Here is a 24,401-nt window from a genome sequence, read left to right on the forward strand (position 1 = left end):
AGGGGGGCCTGAGCAGGCTCATGGTACTGGCCTCCGACGACTACAGCTGGGCTGGCTGAGGGGCTGCATGCAGCCCTGTGTGTGCGGTTCCTGACCGGGAGGTGTGGGCTCCTGGGGAAGCACAGCGCACAGGCCATGCGTCCTTTAACAGGAACAGAAGGAACCGCGATAGGAGTGGTCTACTTGGGGCTCACCCAGCTCACTGTTGGAAGGGCTGGCGAGGAGGCAGCAGTGGAGGAGGGAGTTCCTTAATAAAAAGCTCAAACTCCACGGGATAGCAGTCAGAGTGAGGAGAGTGGTAAAAGGAGAATAAATGTAAATAAATGATCGTGTTACAGCAGCATTTCCACTGATCCAACATACAGAACCTGCTGGGCCCTCCGAAATATTCACAGACAATCTATTGCTCAACCTTTATCCATTGCCTTTATATATTGCTCGGGCTATTGCTACAAGCTCCTTGGTCGCGGCTTCTTTTGTACTTCCCAGGGAATTTGCTCTCTCCCTGCCCAGGTAGAGCAGGGAATTTCCACCCCACACCCCTAAGTCTAGACAAAGGCTAACAAAGAATGAGATGCAATGCAACCATTACCGCTCCCACAATAGGCAGGTGATCTCGCTGCGCCAAACCTGAAACAGCCCAGTCACACAGATGAATCATCGAAACTCATAACACAGTGGGAGGCTATTCGGGCCATTGTACGTGTGCCGGCTCTTTGAAAGAACTATCCAATGAGTTCCCCATCACAAACTTTGCTCTTTCCCCATATTCCTGCAATGTTTTCCGTCTTATGTTTTATCCAATTCCCTTTTGTGAGTCCCTTTTGGATCTGCTACCAGCAACCTTTCAGGCAGCGCATTCCAGGCCATAACTGCGCAACAAAATATTTCTCATCTCCCCTCTGGTTCTATTGCCAGTTACATTCAAGCTGTGTCCTCTGATTACCAACCCTCCTGCCAGTGGAAATAGTTTCTCCCTTTTCTACTTTATCAAACCTCTTCATGCCACAGAGTTATTTTTTAAAGAAAAAAAATGCACATTTGACCTCGTGTTGTTCACAGGATTGGTATCCAAACTATTGATTGCACAATCAAAACGAAACACGACTGTGGTCCGAGTGAGTGTAAAAGGAAGCTTGCCTGAACTTGTTGCGAGAAATAGCAATTATAGAAAAACCTGTGTCTAATATACTTGGGCTACAAATCACCTCTTGCTGTCATTTATGTAGGGGCCAGTGGGTCTGAATTCTTTCCTTCTTCTACCAGACCCCGTGTACATTTCTTTAATGTGGTTCCTTGATTGGCACAAAGTGCTTAGAAACTCTGTTATGCTTTAAACTCCTGAGTGCTGTTAAGGAAGTTATGTTCAGGACATGTCAAATTATCAATGGTATTATTGCCTAATGGCACAGAGTGAATTTGCAACCATTTTACACCAACACACGGGAGAATGTCAGAGAACGAAAGGGTTTTCCTCCCAAGGTTTATCACTCACTACAAACCCCCTACATCACAGAATGTGTCTGCTGTGTATCTCTCTACATTTGGGGCCGTGGCGAATTTTATTTGTGATCTGAGGTTACTCGTCTGGATTAATTTTAATTCAGGGCAATTTAAGGCACCAACTGCATTAAATTTCAATGTGTGGGGGCAGGCTGAACTACACAATTACACTCACTATTTGATTGGTAGCAATGGTAGTGTAAGGAATACAAAACAGTGGAAAATGCCCCAACGATTTTCTTTTCTCCTCTCTGAGGGCTAAAGGTATTGCGTCTATTTTGTCAAGGAACCTGATAAGCCCAAAGCTGATTGAATGTTCTGCTTCCTCTGGCTGATCCAGTCTTGTTAACATCACCTCGAAACTCCAACCTAAAGTTCAGCTATTCGGAGGTTCTAGTTGTGCTAACACATTTTCGACTGCAGTGCAACTTCTGTACAATTCAGGTCGGACCCAAATTCCAGCAACTGTCGCTATGTTGCAAACAACTTCAGAGATCCCTGCCGTAAAATCCAGGGCACACCCAAAGCTGAAGCCACCCGTCAGTCAGATTCACTCGGTGTAGGGGGAAAGTGCGCAGCCCAAACAAAACTTGGCAGGAGTCGAGTGAAGTGAGATGCACCCCATAAAATCTCAGCCGACATCACGCGTTGCACGGGAAATGAAGTGAGTGTCATGTCCAAATATAATTATTTCAGGATCACTCCTGGGCGCGCAGCAGACTTTGGGGTAAGGGTACAATATTCAAGGGGGTCGGCTTAAAAGTTCTGCCATTTACCAGCCCCCCCACCCCACACCCATTCTATAAGCTGTAAGGGCAACAGAGAAAGTAGTCTCCTTACCTGTAAAAGGTGGAAGGGGGAGCCTCTCGCAGCCCAAAACTGCTGCAGCTGCTCTGCTCGTTTTCCACGTAATAGGGGACCTGTTGTCCATGGGCAACGAAGGATGAGAGCTGGGGCGCGGTCTGTAAAAAGACCAGTGGGCTCGGAGACATGCTGTTGAGGGAGTGAAGACCTCCAATGTTGCCGGAGCCATGTGAGTCAGTGGAAGCTGCATAACCAAGGCCAGCTGGGTTGTACAAGGTAGCTGCAGCAGCAAACTCGTAGCCACCTTCTGGGTAGTTCATTGCTCCTGCTCGATTTTTTTCCACATAGATTTCATTCAGAGGTCCATCGCCACTTATAGGTAACTGTAGAGTTTGCCTGCCAAAAGTGTCCAAATCGCTAGCCTGAATCTTCTGCAGCAGAGCAATTGCAGGTGATTTGTGAGGGAGTGGGATTGCCATGACCAGCATCCAGAGAAGGGGAGAGACAAACAAAATCCAACGCAGCTCTCAGTGTCACAGTATGACACTGTCGCCTGTAGGATCGCACTTCATATCAATTGACCAACCTAGAGTGAGAGAAAACCGCACAGTCAGGGGAGGACGAGTATTACAGCGCTCACTACTGATGACAGCGCTCCACAAACACTCCGACTGATCTGCTCCTCTGCGTGAAGAGGAGGAGGATACAAGTGAGAGAGTGCAGGGAGAGAGGAACAGAATCAAACTTCAGACCAAGTCTTTCACATCTGAACTAATAAGCAGTACAAAGGTGTTGGCAGCAAGCCAGAAAAAGGCAGTTTTACATTGGCACTAGTTTTATGTTTCACTGCAGGCAGACACACTGTTAAAGTGACACTGAATCAATGTTTCACCAAACATTAAAGACTCTTTCACATGCGCGTCTTTCTGCGCTTCTGTGCAGTAAGGAGCAAGAAAAATTCCTGCGGTTTTCTGCTCTGGCAACCACCCCCCACCCCCCCCACCCCACCCCCTCACCTGCAAAGCTGTTCACTGGAAAAGTGCAAAACCAGGAAAGGTGTCACGGTCCCAAGAACTAATCCCGCTCAAATGCCCGCTCGCTCACACACCCATTCTGGTCTCCCTTAAATTTCTCCACCCCGTCTGCCTCCTTCTCACAGGCAACCCCACACGTTCTGAGCACTTCCTCTAAGCTTCGAGCTCAAGTCCTACTGAGAGCTTGAACTAATTAAAAGGCGAATCCTTTCAGCATAAGCCTGTGGCAGATCGGAACAATCTGGGACAACGTGTTAATAAAGTGTCGAACAGTTTTCAAAGCTTCTCCCTGAGCCCTTCCCCTTGCTCAGACCTATATACCTGAGTCTTTCTCCGCGACACTGCACCGTTGCTGTGAATTGTTTCCTTTCATGTGTAACGTCTGGTTAGGTCTTAAAGTGGCTGGGCTTTCAAAGGATAATTTATTAGTAATGAGGAAAGTGTCAATAAATCAACGAGAGAAAAAAAAAATCAGTTGCAAAGAGGCGTGGCTAGACTTTAAACCCCCAGCCACACTGACAACCAGCTGGTGTCCCACCAGCGCAGACCTTGGCAATGAAAGGCCCACCTTTACCAAACTTCATTTAAGAGGGATCTTTTGTAAGATACTCTGCTGCCAGACATCAAAACACTTGTGTTCAAACGGGGCCGTTTTCCCACCCCTTGTGTCGGGTAGGTTCATTACAGGGGCTGCCACTCTGAGGTGGAGGCATGAGGTGGAGGAGCGAGGGTGAAAGGCAAAAGTCCAAAAAGAAGCTTTTTTTAATGATAAGGTTATGGGGCCGATCTTTACAAAATCTGCTCTCATCCACAGGACATGCCTGTCCAGACACTGAAAGTCCTTTTCCATCCATTAATATTAATAGGTGCAAAATAATGGGAGATGGTGGCACACTGGTAATGTCACTGGGCTAGTAATCCATTGGCACCAGGCTACTGCTCTGGGGACCCAGGTTCAAATCCCATCATGGCAGCTGGAGTATGCAGCTGGTTTGAGAAACGGTGAGCATGAAATTATCATTTTTGTTGTCTAAAAAACCCATCTGGTTCACTATGACCTTCAGAGAAGGAAATCTGCCATCCTTAGCTGGTCTGGCCTACAAGTGACTCCAGACCCACAGCAATGTGGTCGACTCTTAACTTCCCTCTGAAATAGCCGAGCAAAACATTCAGTTCAAGGGCAATTAGGAATGGGCAACAAATGTTGGACTTGCCAGCGACACCCACATCCCATGAAAGAATTTAGAAAAGCAAACAGCACCTAAGCTGGCAAGCGGAAGGGGGAGGGTGGCAAGGAGACTTGGTTTGGTAAATTTGACCCTCAACAAGAAACGCCAACAGCTTGTGCTGATATGGCACCTTTGATGTAATAAGTCATCTCCAGGCACGTCATAGGAGTGTTCTCATGGCAAAATTTGACAGCAAGGGAAATTTGAACAGGTGACCAAAATCATGCACAAAGAGAGGGTTTTTAGGAGTGTCTTCAAGGAGAAGGGAGAGAAGTAGAGAGGTGGAAAGATTTAGGGAGGAAATGGTTTAGGGCCTAAGCAAGTATGCCAATGGTGGAGCAAATGAAATCGGGGATGTGCAAGAAGCCAGGATTGGAGGAGCGCAGAGATCACGGAGGATCGTAGAATTGGAGGAGATTGCAGAGCTAGGGAGGGGCAAGGCTAGGATGAGAATTTTAAAATTGAGTCATTGCCAGATTAGGAGCCATTGTAGATCAGCGAGCACAGTGATGATAGGTAAACGGGACTCAATCTTTGTTCAGAAACAGAGAAGGTGATATTCCTGAAAAGTGAATGCAAATAAAAATGGCAGAATGGAGACAGAAAGAATCATTGGCTGCTCCCAGTGGCTCTACCCTTTCATAAATTCATGAGAAGTCAGGAAGAAGCCAAGGTTTTGTTTGTTAAGGCAGAGAAGAACACCAATATTCACATCAATCCTTTCAATAACCCCAGGCACTTTACAGCCAATGAGTTATTTTTGAAATATAAGCACTATAGTTATTTTTGGCAAACGTGGCAAGCAGAATAACACACAACAAGATCCCACAAATAGGAAGTGACCAGTTAACCTGATTTAGCGACGTTGGTTGAGGGATTAACATTAGCCATTCTTCTTCTCATAGTGCCCTGGGATCTGTAATATCCACCTGAACAGCACCCTCGTTTAATGTCTCATTCAAAAGGCAGCACATCCAACACTTCTGCACTCTCTCAGTAATGTAGCAGAGTATTACATATTTGAATCCCTGGAGTGGGAATGGAATCTGTAACCTTTAGACTCTGAAGAGAGAGAGAGAGTACTATCTGCCAGGCCAAGTTGGACTCACTAATGAGGAATATGTACAGCTGCCTAATCTGACTGAAGAATGAGTTACGTTAGTCCAGGTCAGTTCTGGTACTGTTGAGCTTAATGATCTGGAAATTATGAAGTATCAGCACAGATGAAGGTGACAGATCCTCTCATATAACTAGTTAGTTGGCCAGAAACAGGCGTGGTGCTCAGCCTGAAGAGCAGTGGGGAAAAGAACAATCAGTGAGCTAACCAGTGGTGATTCTAAACTCCTCTCAGAGCCAACAGCCAGCTGCGGGGTATTTCAACTTTCTTGAAGGGGAACATGAACACTAAAAGATCAAGATTTATTCGAGAAGGGCAGAGAGGTTTGAGGCAAGGGTCCATCGAAAACATTGATTTTTGACATTTATTGGATAAATTTTGCAACATTTTGGAGGATAAAGACTGCTATTCTCAACTGGCGCACTGCAACTGCTGCCAAATCTCCACTTGTTTGCACTTGTTGCGCTGAGCAAGCGATGAGCCATTCTGATTATTTTTGGACGAATGAGACTTTCTTTTGATGCGTAATTTATCAATGGCAGACCGCAAAACTTAGTGAAATTGGAAACGAGTATTCTATTAAAGTCTGTAATGGGACAAGAGCTTGAAACTACAGCTAGAGATCTAAAACAAATCAAAGAACAGAAAATGCACAAAATGCGCAGCGCGTTCGCCAGCATTGGTACAGATCTCACTCCCTGAGGTGGAAAGGAGGTATACTGTGGGACCCCAAGCTCTGTCTTTTCTCTAGGATATAGAAGCACTGGAGAAGGTACATAGATTTCAACTATGACACCAGGACAGAGCGGTTATAGTTAGAAAGGATTGAATTGGTTGCTTTTTCTTTCCTTAGAAAATAGAAGGTTGAGGGCTGACCTAATGAAGGACTTTAAAATTATGAAGAGTTTCGCTAGGCTTACATAGTTAGGATATTTCCGCTTCTAGGGTTGTTCAAAGCTAGTGGTCATAAGTACAAGGAAATCACTAATAAATCTAACAAGAGAATTCAGTAGAAATTTCTTTACTCAGAGTGGTAAAAGTGTGGAGCTCCCTACCATTTAGAGTGATTGAGGCAAATAACACAGGGCAGAATTGTCCCAGATTTGCACTAAGTGCAGTAGCAGGTGGGAGGAAGAACGGTTTACCCGCTGGTCACACCATATCATCCCAACCCTGCCTCATTGACCCTGCGTTCCCAGGAGATACGCCATTTGGCTGGCAGGTGGCCTCTGAGTCGCTTGCCACGCGGTCACTTCGCTGCTTCCTCACGCCGGGTGCCAGGTTTTAACGTGCTGCTGCGCGCACACCTCTCAGTGCTTCCAGCCCAGCGCCGCTGCACAGTAGACATGGCAAGAAGGCTGCAACACCACACCCACCCCCCCACGATTCAGTGACGCGTCCCTGAAACGCCTTTTGGCTGCCGTGGAGGCCCCGCTGTGATGTCCTCTACACCCACCCTGGCTGCAGGAGGGGCAGCAGCATCGCCAATCTGGCTTGGGAGGCGGTGGCGGCGGTGGTCAGTGTCAACACCCTTGCAAAAGAGGACAGCCACCCAGTGCCACAAAAGGGTGAATGATCTCCTCCCTTCCACCAGAGTAAGTCACTCTTCTCATCACTCTCAACCCACGCACTCCCAAACCCATCACACACCTACAGGGAGCTCACTCACTGCCAGTTCAAGGGACATCACTATTCACTCCCTCATACACACCCTCATTGTCTTCATCCCATCCATGGGACCACTCACCACCCACACAAACCAAGCACACTTATCATCTGACCTGGCAGGCATCCTGCAGGACAAGCTGGCACACAACAAGAGGGAGAGGCTGCAGACCGGTGGAGGAATGCCTGAAATCAACATCCTCGTGGACTTTGGAAATAGAGCCATCCAGCTGGCCGGCGGGGATCTTGACCGATCCTGTGCTGACGGTGAGGTCGGTGCTGCTCTACCAAGTGAGGATCCAGCAGTGCAACATCCATCAGACAACCATGCTATGAAACATGTGCCCTATTTCACAGGCCACTGCCATGCACTAATTATCTCTTCTAGCTTTTGCAGGCACATCTGCCAAACAGCCGAGGGAATCCTCGACCCAGATCCTCGACTCAAGCCCCGAAGAAACCTCAGAAGAGGAATCTGCGAAACCCTCACTGAAGTCCTATCACAGCGCTCACCCACACCCTCCAACACTGAGACACGCATCTCAGTGGGACCCAGCTTTAGAGTAGCCTCGGAGTCACAATCTGGTGAGCACATCGCACCGTCTGATCCACAGCAGGCGGCGGCAGGGACTCCTCAGGTTTCTGGAACTCGGAGGTCTGCTGGAGGCCAGAAATCTGCTGAGTCCGAGTCAGATGATGAGCCTCTGGACTCGGTCATGTCACAGTTGCTGGAGCTGCAAAGGCAAACTCGGGAACATCAGGAAGGGATGACTGCTGGACTCCTTAGGTTTCAAGGCATGATGGAAGGAGTCCGCCTGCCTTCAGTCTGAGGTCATTGCGCCAGCATGCCAATGCACCGAGGTCAACACTGGTAGGATGGTGGCTGCCATGGAGACCTTGGCCCAGGATATTGGTCCTGCGCTGCTGCGTGGGCTGACCTGCATCGTTGATGCCATTGTTGGCCTCCAACAGTGTGTACGTGAGAGGGGTGCAAGGCAGCCCGATTTCACTCCAGCTACCCCTTCTCCTCAAGGAGTCAGCTGGGGGCCCCCTGGCATCCATAGGGAGAAGGATCAGCATCTGCACACCCTGGGGTCATCCATCCAGATGACTCCGGGAGTGTCTGGCCCATCCGAATCACCTCTTCCTGTGACGCCCGCAAGCCCAGCTCCACAGGCCGAGAAGGGTGCCACTGCCACTCAGCAGGACCCTAAAAGCAAGCCGGGGCCCTCAGGTCTTGGCCCTCCAGAGGAAGCCAGTCAGGTCATCACAGGCAGGCCATAGCAGTCAACAGCTGCCTCCACCTCCTCTGTGGATGCCAGGGGAGCACCAAGATGCAGCGGCAGGGTTAGGAAGGTTAAGAAGATGTGTTTGCACAGCCTGGGCATGGGTGTTAATCACTTGCACATAATGTTCACTTTGTTAGTAAACTCCCAAGAACGTCTCTTTGCCTATGATTCCTTGTTATGACGAGCAGTGTTCATGTCACTCAGATGTGAAACCTTGGTCCCTGTACATGATAAAGGCAGGCGTCTCAATCCAGGGCCTCTTCCCTGTGCTTTGTGCAATCTTCCCAGCATGCTGATGGTGTGGCCTTCACTGTCACTGGACACATCAGTCATGCCTGCACTTTGATGGGACTTATCATTGCTGCCAGAATGTCCTGAGCCAGCGGCACAGAGTTCCATCATTCTCTCCGTGTGCTCTCAGCACCTTTGAGTTGTGGCTGGCACCTCATCCCATCAGCATCTGTGTCCGGTAACTGTGTGGTCCTGAAGGATTCAGCTCACAAAGGTTTAATAGGATCAGGAGAAGTTAAAGTTTGCCCACTGCATCTCCATGATATGACCCTGTTCACAGAGCACAAGTGAGGTGCCATCAGCCAGACAGGAGTCAGACATTCACATAAACTATGTGAGGATCTATGGAGTGTCCCCACTGCATGTCGTCATTACAAATCTTGTGGCTATGAGGGCCTCCCGAGCACGCCTGCCTTGTCTGGCCAGTGCGATGGCCTCATCGCCGTCACCCTCCCCTTTGAGGACCTCCTGACCCTCATCCCCGTTGACAGCCTCCTCATCGGAGGAGACCTCCAGCTCCTCCATCTCCTCCTCTGCCAGCTCCTCTCCCGGTTGCAGTGCCAGGTTGTGAAGGGCGCAGCAGGCGACAACGATGCGTGCACCAAGGTGTGAGTTGCAGCATGAGCCTGATTACACCATCGCTCTGCTGCAGTCTGAGGCTGCTGAAGGGTGTCATCACCCACGTCCTCTGTGGGGTAGCCCTTGTCCCTGAGAATCCATCCCTGCAGCCTCTCTGGACCCTGGAAGGTATCAGGGATCTGAGACCGACTAAAAATGTAGGAGTGGTGGACACTCCTTGGGAAACATGCGCAGACCTGTAAGACATGTCTATGGTGGTCACATGCCAGCTGAACATGCAGCGAGTGGAAGGCCTTGTGGTCGGTGTAGTTGATCGCTTGTTGCCACAGAAATCTGAGCGCCACCTGAGCGCAGTTGATGGCACCCTGCACCTGTGGAAAAACTGAGATCTGCACAAATCCCAGCGCCCTTGCTCCCTGGCTTTCCTGGTCCCAGGCGAAATGCACAAAGTTGTGCCTTTGCGAAGATGGCGTCCATGACCTCATGGGTGCATTTGTGGGTGGAGGCTTGAGATATCCCATAGAGGTCACCCGTGGAGCCCTGAAAGGAGCCACTGGCGTAAAAATTGAGTGCTGCTGTCACTTTCACGGCCATGGGCAATATGCCCATGGTGCCAAATCCTGCAGCAGGTGGCAGATGTGACCAACCAGTACCCTGGACATGCGCAGTCTTCAGCGACACTGGTTCTAGGTCATCTGCAGGAATGACAAGCGCTGTCTACAGACCCTGCGTTTAGCTAGGTGCTGACTAGTGACGGCTCACTATGGCTGTTCAGGGGTGTGTGCTGGAGCCCCAGCCACCCCTTCTTCCTGAGGGTGCTGCTCCTTCCTCTGCCCAGCCAGGCGCCTCTGTCACTCTCCTCTCCTTCATCTCTGCTCTCTGTACGCCATGAGGCATACAGCTGGTCACCAGGCTCCATGCTCCTGATGTACTCCTCCTGCAAGATGAAAGAGAGGTGTACTAAGAAACTCTCTTGGTTAAGTCTGAAGGCCTCTGAACACATCCCATAGAGAGCTGGTAACCACTTGGATGGTCAGAGATTAGTGCGCTGCATGGCTGCCAAAACCCTACTCACCTTCGCCCCAATCCACCTGAGCAATTGGCTGCAGCTTCGGCCACTGGACTACATGCTGTGCTCTCAGCTCAGGCACAAGCATTCTCCTAACCCGCACTGCAAGGCTGCACTGTTAGCTTGGGCCATGGGGGAGACTGGTCCAAACCTGAATGATGACATTGCAAGGGGCTGTGAGCACCTCCACCAGTGACTGCTCCACAGCCAGCTTTAGCAAGGAGATTGTATAACATGTCCAGTTGTCCAACTGTTCTCCAGTCCACTAAAACACTCATTAGTTTGCAGTCTGTGCCCAAGGGACGAAAAGCTCTGGAGCACTTGGTGGTACATTCAGGCCTCTGCGTTCCTTGAGTGGGCAGTTAAGCTAAAGGCCCGACTCCACGCATGTCAACGTGGCTGCACCTGAATTGTTTCAGCTGCAGAGGAATGGTCACTTTATACAAGGCTTCCCTAATGTGTGACCGCTTCCCTCCCCGCCCTCCCCCCTACCGCACGTGCTTGTGCACTCCCATCAACCGCAGTGCAGCCAGTGCAGGAGTAGGCCACTCAGCCCCTTGGAGTATAAACTATGGAATAGACCTGTTAGTTAGGCTAAATGACCTGTTTCTGCACTGTAAATACTTCATTTCTGACAGTGCCCGACACAAAGGGTCTACCCTACTAGATACAACTGACCCCTTGCTGTAGGGTGTCTAGTGCCTTGCAATTAGTTTGCCTCCATCTCTGATACTTCGGTCTTCAGTGATTTTGTTCAGTCAACACCTACTCTGAGTTTCCTGCTGAGAGTGCAATCATAAAATTCAGTCCCAGAACCACTCCTGCCTCAGTCGTGGACAAGCAATAACTGCCAGACTATTGTGTGCTGGATGTAAAACCTGCTCCTTCAAATTGTCTGCTAAAGTAAGGCAGACTTTCCTTTATGGGTACTCCCTTGGGGGGGGCATTTGCCCTAGTCTTTCCTCCCCCTAACAACCTGAGCCACAGAGGATATCAGGACACCAGAGTCCAAGGGTCTTCTGGCCACTCAGGAGTCTCTGAATACTCCTCTTCCTTTACCCCTTCTGTGTTCGGTCTGCCTTGGAAACTTTCTGATCAGTGGGATCCACAGGAAGGAAGAGCGACCAATTTCTACAGGTTTTGGTCTGAGGCCAGGCAGGTCCTCTCACGCTTCACTGAAATGCCAACATTGGGCCTGGATCGACGACAGACACCACACCAGTTACATGCATTGGGGAACACCCAGAATATTCCCAGGCACTGGCGGAGGGGTTCATGCCTTATGTAATGTGTCTGCAGAATGCTCTTCCACTTACTTCCACTTGTGAAATGTCTTTGCGGCTCAGAATAAGCGCCAACTCTAATTGGACCTACCCCTGGAGGCCTTCCACCTCCAATCATCCTAATCCATCCTTTTGTTTTCATTTTTCCAACTAAATGACAAAAGCATTCGAAGAAAATGAGAATGATGATTCTTCCGCTGGGTTACTCGCACCAGTGTCCGGGAAATTAACCTTTAATCTCTGGAGACTCCAGCTCACTGCTGGAGGGTTTGAAACACTTGTGCTGATTATCTTTGTGTACTTAAAGCAATTCTTTTCAATTTAGATTCATACTCAAGTCTACAAACAACATAAAAGTATTTGAATAAAAAGTGTTCCTACATGGGCCAAAAGAGAGAAATGATACACAGAATTTTAAAGCACAGAAACAGGCCATTTAGCCCAATCGGTCTATGCTGATGTTTATGCTCCAGACAAGCTTTCTCCTACCTTACTACATCTAACCCTGTCAGATTATTCTCCTATTCCTTTCTTCCTCATGTACTTATCTAGCTTTCCTCTAAAAGCATCTATGCTAGTCACCTCAACCAGGGCAGCAGGTATACAGGAACATGACCACCTCCAAGGTCCTTTCCAAGTCACACACCATCCTAACCTGGAAATACATCACCATTCCCGTATTGTCACTGGATCACTGGAATTCCCTTCCTACCAGCACTGTGGGAGTACTTTCAATGCACAGACTGCAACAGTTCAAGAAGGCAGCTCACAACCACCTTCTCAAGGGCAATTAGGGATGGGCAACAAAAGCTGACCTAGCCAGCGATGTCCACATCCCATGAACGAATAAAAAAAACCTACACAATGAAGTAGCAAGTTCCACATTCTAACCACTCCCTGAGTAAAGAGGTTTCTCCTAAATTTCTTATTGGATCTATTAGTGACTCTCTCATATTTATGACCTTAGTCACAAGCTGAAAAATCTCTTCCGTGTTTATCCATCAAATCCAAATTTTAAAAACCTCCATCAGGTCATCGTCATCCTTCTCTCTTCCAAAGAGAACATCAATCTTTTTTAACACAACTGCTAACGGTGAAAAAAGTTCTTACCATAAAAATATTTACTTACATTTGTCAGGAACGTATTTAAATTCAAAGTATTTATTTTACAGCAATATTAAAAAAACCCATAATGACTTTAGGATTAATTAATAACCTCATGGTGAAGGCACCCCTAGATAGCAGTGATCATAATATGATTGAATTTTACATTCAGTTGAGGGAGAGAAGAGTGGGTCTAAGACTAGTATTTTAAACTTGAATAAGGGCACTTTTGAGGGCATGAAAGCAGAACTAGCTATAATGAACTGGTAATTTAGGTTAAGGGATAGCTTAATAGAGATGCAATGGCAGACATTTAAGGGGGTATTTCAGAATACGCAAAATAGATACATCCCACAGAGAAAGAAAAATTTCAAGGGGAGGTCCCACCAACCATGGTTAACTAAAAAAGTTAAAGATAGTATCAAATGTAAAGAAAAAGCATATAATTGTGCAAAGATGGGTGGCAGGTCAGAAGATTGGCAGAATATAAAAAACAGCAAACTAAAAGATTAATAAGGAGGGAAAAATTAGAGTATGCGGGAAAGCTAGCTAGAAATATAAAGACAGGTAGTAAGAGTTTCTTTAGATATTTAAAAAAGAAAAAAGTTAACAAAGTGACTATCCTAAAATGAGTCTGCGAATTAATCATGAAAAATAAGGAGATGACAGATGAATTGAACCGATATTTTGCATTGGTCTTCACTATAGAGGATATAAGTAACATCCCAGATATAGCTGTAAATCACTAAGGAAGTGGTACATAGCAAATTGTTGGAACTGTGGGCTGACAAGTCCCTGGGTCCTAATGGAATATATCCCCTAGGGTCTTAAAAGGAGTGGCTAGTGAGATAGTTGATGCATTGGTTTTAATTTTCCAAAATTCCCTAGATTTGGGGAAGGTTCCATCAGATTGGAAAATAACAAATGTAACTCCATTATTCAAAAAGGGAGGGAGGCAGAAAACAGGAACTTACAGGCCAATTAATTTAACGTCTGTCATAGGGAAAATGTTAGAGGTTATTACTAAAGACGTTATAGCAGGGCACTTAGTTAAATTCAAGGTAATCAGGTAGTCAGCATGGCTTTGTGAAAGGGAAATCATGTTTAACCAATTTATTGAAGTTCTTTGAGGAAGTAACATGTGTTGTGGTTAAGAGGGAACCAGTGGATGTACTGTACTTAGATTCCCAGAACGCATTTGATAAGGTGCCACATCAAAGGCTATTGCAGAAAACTAAAGCTCATGGTGTAGGGAGTAACATATTGGTCTGGATAGAAGATTGGCTGGCTAGCAGGAAACAGAGAGCTGGCATAAAGGGGTCATTTTCTGGTTGGCAGGATGTAATGAGTGGTGTGCCACAGGGGTCAGTGCTAGGGCCTCAACCTTTTACAATTTATATAAATGATTTGGATGAAGGGACTGAAGTTACAGTTGCTAAATTTGCTGATGATACAAAGATAGATAGGAAAGTAAGCTGTGAAGAGGACATACGGAGGCTACAGAGGGATATAGATAGATTAAATGAGTGGGCAAAGATCTGGCAAATGGAGTATAATGTGGGAAAATGTGAAATTTTATTGCGAGGGGAATTGAATACAAAAGTAGAGAGGTCACGCTTTAGTTATACAGGGCCACATCTGGAGTACTGTGTACAGTATTGATCTTATTTAAGGAAGGATGTAAATGCATTGGAAGCAGTTCAGAGAAGGTTTACTAGACTAATACTGGAATAGGTGGTTTGTCTTATGAGGAAAGGCTGAACAGACTAGGGTTGTATCCACTGGAGTTTAAAAGAATAAGAGGCGGCTTGATTAAAACATATAGGCCAGGATTTTTCCAGTGGAGGGCGGTCTGGCCATTTTACGCAGGTGGCCCAATTAAGTCCCGCCCAGCGTCATGCGCGGCTGGTGCTCTCAGCGCTACCTGTGTGGGCAGGGGGAGGAGGGAGAGTCGGGGCCAGCGCTCTTTCGCGCATACGCGTGGAAGAGCGCTGCAATCTCTCTGCAGCACGGAGCTGCCTCAGCGAGATTGAATGGATATGAAAAAAATTAAACAATCGATTTAAAAATTTATTCAAACATGTCCCCTCAGGTGGCTCTGTCACAAGAGTTGGGACATGTGTGTAAAGTTGGGGAAATTTATTTATTTGTTTTATAAAAGCTTCTGGAAACCTCATCCCGCTCATGCGTGAGGTTTCCTGAAAAACGCCAAGGCCGCTTGGGCTTTTCTCCTGCCCGCCAACCTTAAAGGTTGGATGAGCAGCTTTCATAAATACTTTAATTAATTTCTTAATGGCCTTAATAGGCCCTTAATGAAATATCGTGATGGCGCGCGGTGATGTCGGAACGCACGCCCGATGTCATCATGTGTCATTTTACGCGTCGGCGTGTTGGGCCCGCCCCTGCATGTCGACTGGAAGATTCTGCCTATAAGATCCTGAAGGGTCTTGACAGGGTGGATGTGGAAAGGGTGTTTACACTTGAAGAAGAATCTAAAACTAGGGGTCACTGTTTAAAAATAAGGGGTCACCCATTTAGGACAGAGATGAGGAGAAATTTTTTCTCTAAGGGAGCGGTGATTCTTTGGAACTCTCTTCCTCAAAAGCCGCTGGAAGCAGAGTCTTTGAACATTTTTAAGGCAGAGCGAGATAGATTCTTGATAAGCAAGGGGGTGAAAGGTTATTAGGGATAGGTGGGAATGTGGAGTTGAGATTGCAATCAGATCAGCCATGATCTTATTGAATGGCGGAGCAGGCTCAAAGGGCCTTCTCCTGCTCCTAATTTGTATGTTCGTATGTGTGTCCATACGTATGTTCATATGTACAGATAATTCATTCCACCCACTAACATCTTAGATTAAGAATTCATTTCTTTCAACATTTCATGCAAACAAAAAATAGAAATTATTGTTTTGAGGGCTTTGAGGTAATATCTCAGAAATCCTTCTCTCAGAAGCATCTCCTTTTACCAAAATGCTTCTGCAGTTACATTCTGACACCGTTGTCGGTAACAGCATCATTGACTCTGTGCCTCGACTTTAGCACTCGTTTCTAGCATCTGCTCGGTGGCTACTTAGGCCAAAAACAAACTGACATAAAATAGTTGGAGAAATAATGAGATTTCTCAAGGGAATCATTCCCTCACAGCTGCACATTAAACACCCCTACAGAAACTGAGTGAGGTTACAAGGTTATTCAAATGGCTTTTTTCAGAACTCTGCAGGAAAATCAAAGGATCCCTACGTGTCCTGGCTGCCGTATCTCAACTTTATCATTATGCTCTGAACATTTGAAATCCATTTGGTTAAAGAAGCTGCTCTCTCTTTATTAAGAGTCAGTATCTTGTGTGCATGTCTTTCTAAAAATCTCTTTTTATGTAAGAACATATTTATATATAGCATTTCCTGGCTTAGGAGTATCCTAAAATGCTTTCCAGCCGATGAAGTGTGTTGAAACTATAGTTATTTTTGTAACATAGGGAAATGTGGCAGCCAATTTGCACACAGCAAGATCCCACCAAAACCAATGACAAAAAGAGTCAGTTATCTTTTTTATATGATATTACTTGAGGGATATTGACTGGGTAGTTCTTTGTTGACTGGCCCAGGCATGATGGGCTGAATGGCCTTCCTCTGTTTTGTAGATTGTCCATGGTTCTATGATGCCAAGACAACTTTACTGTTCCTTGGGTAGTGCCATAGGATCTTTTACAACCACCTCAATGGGTTTATTGGACTTCTGTTTAATATTGTATCCAAAAGACTCCTAAACATGCAGCACTCCCTCAGTACTGCACTGGAATGTCTGCCTGGCAATGTGGTTTTAAGCATCTAGAGTAAGATTTGAACCCACAACCTGCTAAGAGGTAAGATTGCTACCCCTGAGCCAAAGCTGACAATAGCTGAGGCCACAATCAGGTCATCCAAGATCTTACCAAATGGCGGAGCAGGCTCGAGGGGCTGAATGATTACTCCTGCTCCTAATTCATATATCTGTATGTTCGTAATAACTAACAAATCTATTCGTATACTTTGGACAGCACAAGGTGAAGTATATCCTATCAGTTTGCCACCTTGGAGATTAATTACTGAATCAGTTGGTTTTTACAACAATCTAGCAGCTTTCATTTATCATTTTGTTGTAATCCTAGCCCACAAACTACCAGGTTTATTGATATCAAATTTCCAACTCACCCCAAATGAGTTGCCAGCCCAACACCTTTGGCTGCGAAGCCCTTTTCACTGGATCACCTAGAGGATGGGTTCTGCCACTGGTTTTACTCTTGGCGTATAGTTCAACATAGCTTTATTTCCTCTAGATTCTGCTTTTTCTCTTTGCAGGTTTCACACATTAAAGAACTTTGACTTTATTAGGACCTTGTTCTGGGCCATTAGCGGTCATTCTGGGCCTTTAGTTCCAGAAAAACAGCTTGGAAATAGGGCAAAACTCAGGTCTCTACTGGGCGTGTCAGGTTGGCCTCATTAGGGGTGAAGCCTCCACCCATGGCTAGTGGTAAAAAGGGGTGGAGTCAATGCTCATGCCTTGTGTAGACTGGGGTAGTGGAGGCAGAGAAGGCCAATGGAGCCACTAATCACTGAAATGGCTGGGTCCCTACTGGGCTTACAGATGGGGTTTGCAGAAGCACATGGCATCCTTCATATCACAATCTCACATCCCCTCCAAAAAAAAGTGATGTCAGGAAGGGTGGTCAGTGGATGAAGGCATTGCCCAGCGACCACCCCCTCAGTTAAACAGATGAAAAGCCAACAGAAACAGCTTGCTCCCCAATTTCCTGCTGCTGCGCTCTCATGACTTTGACCCTTATGTGGCTCCCTTATCTAACCTGCAATGGCTCCACCTTTCATCCTCTTTATCTATGTAGGAATCCATTTATGGCAAAGTGAGTACGTTCCTTGAATATTGAAACTGAAGCAGTTTAACAGCCAGTTGGGATTGCAACACAAATGGGAGTAATGAAAATCAATGAAAGCTCGTAGAGCAGGCCAGAAACCAATGATCTAGAAATATACACGTGAGAAAGCTTGAAGGCTGACTATAATTATTCAGCTAGACAATTCCAATGCACCATTGGCTTCAACCTGCAGTCAGCATTTAGGCAAGCTTTGTGAGTACTGACCAAAGTATAGAATACTAGATATTTGCATATTCTGTGCTTAATATTCACACCCTTGCTAAAGAAGACTAACTATAACGGAAGTACCAAGCCACAATGGCATTGGAGTGCAGTAAATGAAACCACTCACCCGCTTTGAGGAGACTATAATGGAGGTCACAGGGCTTGAGACCATTCACGGTGTGCGAATGGTGTGCAAGTTGGAGAAGGTGAAGTGTACTCCTGGTTTGTACAATGGTAAATGCATGCCCTCCCCGCGTTAATGTATTTCAGTAAGGCAGTGACTGTGATGCACTGTACAATGTGCTGTGTGCATAGCAATCACAACATACTTGTGTCCTGTCTTTCTTTTCACACAAATACCAAAACCCTAGGAGCAGCAGTCGGTCTCTGGTGGCCATGAGATTGGCACCTTTGGATGTGTCACTATTGGGATTGTTACCTGTGGCATGGACTGCATCCTAGGCTGCTTGTTGTAGACTATGAGAGGTACGTGGTGATGTCATGAGTTATGTTTTCGAAGTGCTCACCCATATCTCTGAGGCACGAATCACTGAACCTCCTGTCAGCTTGAGTAAGTAGGAAACCCACGATTTCCTCAAAATATGGGCACTTGTAAACCATGTATGCCGAAGAATTATTTTATCAAATTATTTTTTTTCCAAAAATATACTTTATTCATAAATTTTGTAAAAGTACTTTAGAAACATTTCAACTTGAAAATTACAGGAATTACTATAAAATTCGATTTGCCTCCATACTGTGTTCCACTTCTAGGTGTCTCTATACAATTGTAATTCTTTTGATATTTTCAATGTACATCCCATGTCAGGCATGCAGCCTGGGAGGAAAAACATTTCAAACTCAAAAATTACAGAAAGTGCAATAGAATTCAACGTTCCTTCATACAGCATGTTCCTCTCTGAGGTGCCTCAACACAATTTCAATACTCTTGTATTCGCAAAGCTTTGTGATTACTTTGTCGTTCCATTTAGGCATTCACCGAGTATATAATATCTTTTAGTGAATGACTGTGAAGGTATGTTGCAGAGCTCCTTATATGGCCCCATTTTTACAGTCAATGTTGGTATCTCACTCACAAAGGCTGACAGGCTCCCCTGCTCCTTTTCAATCTCAATGCTGGATTTAACGTACTCAAAACTGGGCATCTGTGACCTTAGCAACAATGTATTATGAACCAACTGATCCTTGTCAAGTTGCTAAGGAGTTGTTTAGTTTGAGAAAAAGTTGTGTCACTGGTAATTTTACGTCTTTTGGTGTATTAATCCCTCTCAGGTTAACATTGGCATAGATAGAAGATCGGCTAGCTAACAGGAAGCAGAGAGTTGGCATAAATGGGTCTTTTTCTGGTTGGCAGGATGTGATGAGTGGTGTGCCACAGGGATCAGTGCTGGGGCCTCAACTTTTTACAATTTATATAGATGATTTGTATAAAGGGACCGAAAAAATGGTTGCCAAATTCGCTGACAACACGAGGACAAGTAGAAAAGTAAATTGTGAAGAAGCCATAAGGAAGCTGCAAAGATAGATAGGTGACATAGATAGGTGAAGTGAGTGGGCAAAGATCTGGCAAATGGAGTATAATTTGGGCAAATGTGAAATTGTTCATTTTGGCAGGAAGAATTTTAAAAAAGCTTCTTATCCAAATGGTGATTGTAGAGCTCTGAGATTCAGAGGGGTCTGGGTGTCCTGGTGCATGAATCGCAAAAGGTTAGTATGTTAGGTTAGAGGTGGTGGATTAACCGTGGAGTTACAGCAGGTAATTAGAAAAGCTAATAGAATGTTATAATTTATTGTGAGGGGAATTGATTACAAAAGTAGGGATGTTATGCTTCAGTCATACAGAGCATCGGTGAGAACACATCTGGAGTATTGTGTACAGTATTGGTCTCCTTATTTAAAGAAAGATGTAAATGCAGTTCAGAGAAGGTTTACTGGACTGATACCAGGAATGGGTGGGTTGTCTTATGAGAAAAGGCTGGACAGGTTAGGTTTGTATCCACTGGAATTTGGAAGAGTAAGAGGTGACTTAATTGAAACATTTAAGATCCTGAGGGGTCTTGACAGGGTGGACGTAGAGAGGATGTTTCCTCTTGTGGGAGAATCTAGAACTAGGGGTTACTGTTTAAAAATAAGGGGTTGATCATTTAAGACAGAGCTGAGGAGAATTTTTTCTCTCAGAGGGTTGTGAGTCTTTGGAACTCTCTTCCTCAAAAGGCAGTGCAAGCAGAGTCTTTGAATGTTTTTAAGGCAGAGCTAGATAGATTCTTGATTAACAAGGGGGTGACAGGTTATTGGGGGTAGGCAGGAATGTAGGGTTGAGGCTAAATTCAGATCAGCCATGATCTTATTGAATGGCAGAGTAGGGTCAAGGGGCCGAGCGGCCTCCTCTTGCTCCTAATTCACATGGCATTATTTCAAAGAGGAGTTCTCCCAAGTGCTCTGACTAATATTTATCCATCAAATTAACTCTTAAAAACAGATTATCTAGTCACATTGCTTTTTCTGGGAGCTTGCGGTGCACAAACTGGCTGTTACGTTTCCTACAACTGTGACTACACATCACATAAATGTACTTCATTGGGTGTAAAGTGCTTTGGGATGCCTGGGGTTGAGTAAGTTGCAGTACAAATGCAAGTTTCTCTTTCTTTTCCTTCTATGCTGGTGTTGCTTCTTAGCTGAGGTGAGATTCCTGAAGATAGCACTGTTGTTTAATGACATCTTATTAGGCGTAGCCTCCTCACGTAGCTTGAGGTTGAGACATCTCTATTACGTGGGCTAGATGTGAATCCTGTATGTTTTCTTATGGTCCCTGTTCTCACAATTCTCCCCTGCCAATCCTTTCTCCACTAAAGCCAAACTGTTGCATTGGCTCAAACAGCAGAATTGTTCCTTGAAATATTTTCTGCAGTACTTCAAACAAACCTGAATCTTCCTGCTGCTTTAACATCGCCTTTGGGGGTTGGGTGGGGGTGGCGTGGGGCATCGTAACCGGAGACTCCATGCCACAAAGGTAGAGCTGCATTCATAAAAACTCACAATCACAGCCAAGACTGATCCAGGAAAGGGGTATCCCCTCCACCTCAATTCACTTCCTGGTCTAGATCCCAGCTATTTAGGGTTTTTTAAATCTTTCACAGGGTGTGGCCATTGCTGGCTAGGCCAGCATATATTCCCTTGAGAAGGTGATGGTGAGCCGCCATCTTGAACTGCAGCTGTCCATCTGGTGTAGATGAACACACTGCTGTTAGGGACCTCTAGGATTTTGATCCAGTGATAGTGGAACAGCAATATATTTCCAAGTCAGGGTGGTATGTGGCTTGGAGAGGAACTTGCACATGGTGGTGTTCCCATGCGTCTGCTGCCCTTGTCCTCGAGGCGGTAGAGGTCGTGGATTTGCAAGGTGCTGTCGAAGGAATCAGGATATTATTTTTCAATTTTTAAAAAATTAATTTACGTGATGTGGACTTTGCTGGCTGGGCCAGCATTTTTAGTCCACCCCTAGTTGCCCTTGAGAGGTGGTGAGCTGCCTTCTTGAACCTCTGCAGTCCATGCAGTGCTTTTAGGAAGGGAGTTGCAGGATTTTGACCCAGTGACAGTGAAGGAATAGTGATATATTTCCAAGTCAGGATGGTGAGTGACTTGGAGGGGAACTTCCAGGTGGTGGTGTTCCCATCTATCTGCTGCCCTTGTCCTTCTAGGTGGTAGTGGTCATGGGTTTGGAAGGTACTGTCTAAGGAGCCTTGGTGAATTCCTGCAGTGCATCTTGTAGATGGTACACACTGCTGCTACTGTGCGTCGGTGCTGGGGGTAGTGAATGTTTGTGGATGTGGTTCCAATCAAGCGGACTGCTTTGTCCTGGACGGTGTCCAGCTTCTTGAGTGTTGTGGGAGCTGCACTCATCCAGGCAAGTGGGGAGTATTCCATCACATTCCTGACTTGTGCCCTTGCGGTGGACAGGCGTTGGGGAGTCAGGAGGTGAGTTACTCATCACATGATTCCTAGCTTCTGACCTTCTCTTGTAGCCACAGTGTTTATATGGCTAGTCCAGTTCAGTTTCTGGTTAATAGTAACCCCCAGGATGTTGATAGTGGGGGATTCGGTGATGGTAATGCCATTGAACATCAAGGGGTGATGGTTGGATTCTCTCTTGTTGAAGTAATGGTCATTGCCTGACACTTGTGTGGCACGAATGTTATCTGCCACTTGTCAGCCCAAGCCTGGATATTGTCCAGGTCTTGCTGCATTTGGACATGGACTGCTTCAGTATCTGAGGAGTCACGTATGGTGCTGAACATTGAACATCCCCACTTCTGACCTTATGATGGAAGGAATGTTTGCTAATAGTAAGCAATAAGCAAGAGATTTCTGAATTTCAGGAAGATGTAGACACACTGGTTAAATAGGCAGACTCATGGGAGATGCATTTAGCACAGAGGCGTGTGAAGTAATATGCTTTGATAGGAGGAATGAGAGGAGACAATATGAAGTAAATAATACATACTTATAAAGGGTGCAGGAACAGGGACACCTGGGGATCTACATACACAAAAATTTGAAGATGACAGGACAAGTTGAGAAGGCTGTGAGAGGAGTATATGGGATCCTTGGTTTTATTAATAGAGTAATAAATAGCAGAAGCATGAAAATTAGGCAAAACCTTTACTAAACACTGATTGGACCTCAGTTGGAGTATTATGAACAATTCTGGGCATTGCACTTTAGAAAAGAGGTCAGGGCTACTGCTAAAGGGCAGAAGAGATTTACCAAAGGTGAGGAACTTCAGCTTTGTGGAGAGACTGGACAAGCTGGGATTGTTCTCCTTAGATCACCAAAGGTTAGGAGGAGATGGGATGGAGGCATTGAAAATCTTAAATTGTTTTAGTAACGTAAATAAGGAGAAACTGTTTCCAGTGGCAGATGGTCAGTAATCAGAAGACAAAGCTTGAAGGTGATTGGTAAAAGAACCAGAGGCAACATAAGGAACTTTTTTTATCACACAGCAAGTTGTTGTGATCTGGAATGTGCTGTGTAAAAGAGTGATGGAGGCAGATTCAAAAAATATTCAAGAGGGTAGGATAAATACTTGAAGGGAAAACATTGCATAGCTATGGTGAAAGAGCAGGAGGGTGGGATTAATTGGATAACTCCACCAAAGAGCTAGCACAGGCATGACGGGCTGGACAGTCTTTTTCTGTGCTATATCATTCTATGATTCTTGCTAGCCAAATTAAAGCAAACTCCATTTTCAGCAACACGTTTGCATTATCTTCCCACCTTTCTTCAAGACACGAATGGCCTTCTGTGTCCTTGGTGCAACTGATCCACAGTCGACATGGTCCACTTGTCTGACTCAATGGATGGAATCTTCCAGTCCCACCAGCAGCAGGAAGCTCCGAATTTGGCAGGAGGCCAAAAATCAGATTCCCGACGACGGGGTGAAGTTTAGGAATTCTGTTCTTGGGACCATAAAGACAGGTTAAAGGTGGGTCGAGCTTCACGATGAACAATGTCGGAAGTCCTTTGGCATTCATTAGCACGTCACGAATGCTCATTAAAGGGCCACCTCTCCGGAATTAAGTTCCCCACCAGCGAGAAATTAGAACGTTAACATTTACGACTGCGCATAAGTGGCATCACCTGGCGAGCTTGACCTCTTCCATGACTTTGAGGTCAGTAGATGCTGCTTTGGTCTTCTTGGGTCCGCTCACAAGTCTGAACCTTTTGGCTCAGATTGGGTGCCGGTGGGCCAAGCTGCTGGACATGGGCAGCAGGCTAAGGGTGGGAGCATGGAGTGGAGACTGGACATGAGAGGCAGGCTAAGGGTGGGAGCATGGAGTGGAGACTGGACATGGGCAGCAGGCTAAGGGTGGGAGCATGGAGTGGAGACTGGACATGGGCAGCAGGCTAAGGGTGGGAGCATGGAGTGGAGACTGGACATGGGCAGCAGGCTAAGGGTGGGAGCATGGAGTGGAGACTGGACATGGGCAGCAGGCTAAGGGTGGGAGCATGGAGTGGAGACTGGACATGGGCAGCAGGCTAAGGGTGGAAGCATGGAGTGGAGACTGGACATGGGCAGCAGGCTAAGGGTGGGAGCATGGAGTGAAGACTGGACATGAAAAGCAGGCTAAGGGTGGAAGCATGGAGTGGAGACTGGACATGAGAGGCAGGCTAAGGGTGGAAGGGAGGAAGGCTGTCGGGACAGGGAGGGAGGCAGCAAGGGAATGCAAGGGTACAGGGATGTGGGATGGAGGAAAAGGTCTTGATTGTTGGGTCTGAT

General features: G+C 46.1%; 1 protein-coding gene across 1 annotated transcript in view; it reads right to left on the reverse strand.

The window, feature by feature from the left end:
- Window positions 1-2,786, reverse strand: part of esr1 (estrogen receptor 1) — a 249,542-nt gene extending 246,756 nt beyond the window's left edge. The window contains exon 1 of the mRNA XM_078556590.1: window positions 2,344-2,786. Within this exon, the coding sequence (XP_078412716.1) occupies window positions 2,344-2,786 (443 nt within the window). The remainder of the gene's footprint in view (window positions 1-2,343) is intronic.
- Window positions 2,787-24,401: the final 21,615 nt, after the last annotated feature.

The sequence above is a fragment of the Cetorhinus maximus genome, chromosome 14 (assembly GCF_964194155.1).
Source record: "Cetorhinus maximus chromosome 14, sCetMax3.hap1.1, whole genome shotgun sequence".
In the NCBI taxonomy this organism is placed as follows: Eukaryota; Metazoa; Chordata; class Chondrichthyes; order Lamniformes; family Cetorhinidae; genus Cetorhinus; species Cetorhinus maximus.